Source organism: Mus pahari, chromosome 23 (assembly GCF_900095145.1).
Source record: "Mus pahari chromosome 23, PAHARI_EIJ_v1.1, whole genome shotgun sequence".
NCBI classification, from domain to species: domain Eukaryota; kingdom Metazoa; phylum Chordata; class Mammalia; order Rodentia; family Muridae; genus Mus; species Mus pahari.
This window is the reverse complement of record NC_034612.1, coordinates 27,441,739-27,445,535: the sequence shown is the minus strand read 5'-3', so window position 1 is coordinate 27,445,535 and position 3,797 is coordinate 27,441,739. Positions and strand designations below refer to the sequence as shown.

The 3,797-nt window shown below is 53.4% G+C and overlaps 1 protein-coding gene across 1 annotated transcript in view; it reads left to right on the top strand.

Annotated features, from left to right (window-relative positions):
- The window catches only part of Slc12a9 (solute carrier family 12 member 9), a 17,111-nt gene that overhangs the window by 4,941 nt on the left and 8,373 nt on the right, over positions 1–3,797 (top strand). Inside the window, exons 5-9 of the mRNA XM_021186614.1 lie at positions 406–714; positions 1,449–1,556; positions 1,652–1,763; positions 3,317–3,474; positions 3,580–3,662. Of these exons, the coding sequence (XP_021042273.1) occupies positions 406–714; positions 1,449–1,556; positions 1,652–1,763; positions 3,317–3,474; positions 3,580–3,662 (770 nt within the window). The remainder of the gene's footprint in view (positions 1–405; positions 715–1,448; positions 1,557–1,651; positions 1,764–3,316; positions 3,475–3,579; positions 3,663–3,797) is intronic.

Sequence of the window (3,797 nt, the reverse complement as noted above, 5' to 3'; positions counted from 1 at the left end):
TGCTTTTTTTCTTCTCCTGTGAGGGTCCTGGGCGTTGAACTCAGTTTGTCAGTCTGGGCAGCAGGTGCGTTGGCATCTTACTGTCTTTTTATGAGATTTTTTTTTTTTTTTTAATTTTGTACTTTGGGAAGTGCTCTATGGGAATCAGGGTTTGTCAGTGACAATGTCATGTTGCAAAGTCAAAAGATTGGACATGCCTGGTTCTAGTCAGACAGACCAGCCTGATGGTTTGTAAATTTCCATAGCAAGTGGTCCTCACCAGGGAGAGCAGAGATGCTGGGGTTACCCTGAAAAGCAACGTAGGATAAATGAGGTCTCTAGAAGTGGTGGGTGGAGAGGATCATAGCTGGAGCTCTGTATCTCCCTTGGGTCCACATCTCTTAACTCAATCCCATCTCTCTCCAGATGCCACAGGCTCCAGTGGGATCCAGGTTCTACCCCAGGGTTATGGCTGGAATCTGCTCTATGGCTCCCTTCTACTGGGCCTCGTGGGTGGTGTGTGCACTTTGGGAGCTGGGCTCTATGCCCGAGCCTCCTTTCTTACATTCCTGCTGGTTTCTGGCTCCCTGGCCTCCGTGCTGGTCAGTTTTGTGGCAGTGGGACCCAGGAACATCCCGTTAGCTCCTCGACCAGGCACCAATGCCTCCTCCGTGCCACCCCGGCATGGCCACTTCACTGGGTTCAACGGAAGCACCCTAAAGGACAACTTGGGTGGTGAGTTGAACATGGTAGTGCCAGGGGCCTTGTGTGAGAGGTGGGCCTTGGGTAGTGCCAGGGGCCCTGGAGGAGGGGCCGGGGTGCTTCAGCAGTTAGGAATGCCCAGCACCTCAGTGAATGACATCATTCACAGGCCTTCTTGGGCACCTGCACACGTAGAGCCTGTCCCCACACCTGTCCCACCGCCATAATAAAATATTCAAATAAGTCTTAAAAGCAAGAATCCCTGGAGGAGCTGTGGCTGTAGCTCAGTTGGCAGAGCACTTGCCTAGCGTGCACAAAGCCCTGGGTTCCACCCCCATCACTGTAGAAGACACTCATGGTTGCACATGCCTGGAATCCCCCCAGCATTTAGGAGGCAGAGATCAGAGCATTAAACATCGCAAGTTCATTATCATCCTTGGCTTCATGGTGGGTTCGAGGCCAGCCTGGGATCCGATGAGGTCCTGTCGTAAAACAAAGGAAGAAGGGAGACCTTACCTTGATTTCAGGCTGGGGAAGGCATAACTCCTGCAGGTACTGAGCTGGGTGGGTGAATTTGGAGGAGAGGGTAGGTGAGGTCTATGAGATGGTACCGAGGAACATGGGGAGCTGACACAGGGCCCCTCACGTGGGCTGGTCACCCTGGCGTCCCAAGTCAGGGCTGTGGAGGGGATGTCAGCGTGACATGGCCGAGCTGAGGTGTCTGGATCCCTTAGAGGAATCCTGATCCCCTGAACCCCACCCCCCAGCTGGCTATGCCGAGGACTACACCACAGGGGCCATGATGACTTTTGCCAGTGTCTTTGCTGTCCTCTTCAACGGCTGCACGGGCATCATGGCTGGGGCCAACATGTCAGGTGAGAGTCTGCTCTGGGGGGGTGGGGGATGGGACGTGGGAAGGCTGCCGGCGTGATAGGAGGGCTGACTCCTCTCTCTGCTCCCGTCCCTCCAGGGGAGCTGAAGGACCCCAGCCGGGCAATTCCTCTGGGCACCATCATTGCAGTTGCCTATACCTTCTTCATCTACATCCTGCTGTTCTTCCTCTCTAGCTTCACTTGTGACAGGTACGTGGTGGTGGGAGCTGACAGACTCTTGTTGAGGTTGGGTGTTGGAATAAGATGGTACCCTGGGTCAACACAGGTTGGCCAGTAGGCACCCAGGGTGTGGGGGTGGAGGGACAGGAGGTGGAAATAGCTTCTCCCATTGGTGCGACACATGGCGGAGGGCTGGTGGCGCACACCTTCAATCTTAGCACTCCTGAGGCAGGGGCAGGTGGATCTCTGAGTTCGAGGCCAGCCTGGTCTACAGAGTGAGTTCCAGGACAGCCAGGGCTACACAGAGAAACCCTGTCTCAAAAGAAAAGTGTGTGTGTGTGTGTGTGTGTAAATTACTCCTCAAGGCTGAAGAAAGGTATCAGGTATCTTCCTTGCCCATCTCTTATTTTTATCTGTCTATCTGTCTGTCTGTCTGTCTGTCTATCTATCTATCATCTATCTATCTATCTATCATCTATCTATCTGTCTGTCTGTCTGTCTGTCTGTCTATCTATCTATCTATCTACTTATTTACTTACTTACTTACTTATTTATTTTGAGGCAGGGTTTCTCTGTGTAGCCCTGGCTGGCCAGGAGCTATGTTGACCAGGCTGGCCTCAAACTCATGGAGACCCACCTGCCTCTGCCTCCCGAGTGCTGAGATTAAAGGCGTGCGGCACCAGTGCCTGGCTTCTTTTTATTTTCAGGCAGGGTCTGTCACTGAAGCTGGAGAGCCGTTTTTTTTTTTTTTTGTTACTGTTTGTTTTGTTGGCTGGGCCGGTGGACAACAAGCCTCAGGGTCCTCCTGTCTCCTCTGGGGTGACAACCATGCTCGGCACGTTACGTGGCTTCTGTGATCCAGATTCAGGTCCTCATGGCTTCCGGAACATTCCCCTAACCACTCAGCCAATCTCTCCAGCCCCTTGTTGTGTTCTTGAGGCCTGAACCGGCCTTGGATCAGAGATTCTCCAGTCCCTTCTGCAGATGTGTCCTATCAGTGGCCTGACCCAGTTTTTACTCCCCGGTCTTACCCTCATAGCAATCCTCCAGCCTCAGGCTCCCGAGTGCTGGAATTACAGGTGTAAGTAAGTCATCAGGCTAAGATGGAGGGCCTAGCTTCTTTTGTTTTTTGAGGGTCTCATATAACTCAGGCTGGCCACACACTCTCTATAATAGTGGGTCTCAACGTGTGGGATGCGACCCCTTGTGTGTGTGTGTGTGTGTATGTGTGGGTAGGTGTGTGTGTAAATGACTCACGGGGGTTACCATTGGAGAACACAGATATTTGCATTATTATTCATAACAGTAGCAAAATAGTTGTGAAGTAGCAACAAAAATAATTTTACGGTTGGAGGAGGGATCGCCACAACCTGAGGAACTGTATGGAAGGTCTCAGCATGAGACCCCCGTATGGACATAGCTGAGGTTGGTCCAGAACCTGAGATCCTCCTGCCTCCGATTTCTGAATGCTAGGATTACGAGGCCCCTTCTAGGACCTAGCTCTAGGGACACAGTGCTTCTCGTGAGGACCTTACGACAGCAGCACGCTGACCAGCCCTTCCTCCTCCCCTTCCTCCTGCTAGAGCCCTGCTTCAAGAAGACTATGGCTTCTTCCGTGACATCAGCTTGTGGCCCCCGCTCGTGCTGATCGGCATCTATGCCACGGCCCTCTCAGCCTCCATGAGCTCTCTCATCGGTGCCTCCCGGATCCTGCATGCGCTGGCCCAGGATGACCTTTTCGGTGTGGTGCCCTGTCTGACGAGCTGCCCTGGGCACGCCCTCCTGCGTCTGTCTCTGTCCCCTCTAGACCCAGACTGATGTGTCTGCTGTGATTCTGTCTTTACAGGGGTCATCTTGGCACCAGCCAAGGTGGTATCTGGAGGGGGCAACCCCTGGGGTGCCGTCCTGTATTCCTGGGGCCTGGTGCAGGTGAGTGTTCCGTGGAGCCAGCGTGCCCCCCACTCTCTAGCTAGCACACTCAGAAACCATCTTAGGCTGGGCAGTGGTGGTGCACGCCTTTAATCCCAGCACTCGGGAGGCAGAGGCAGGTGGATTTCTGAGTTC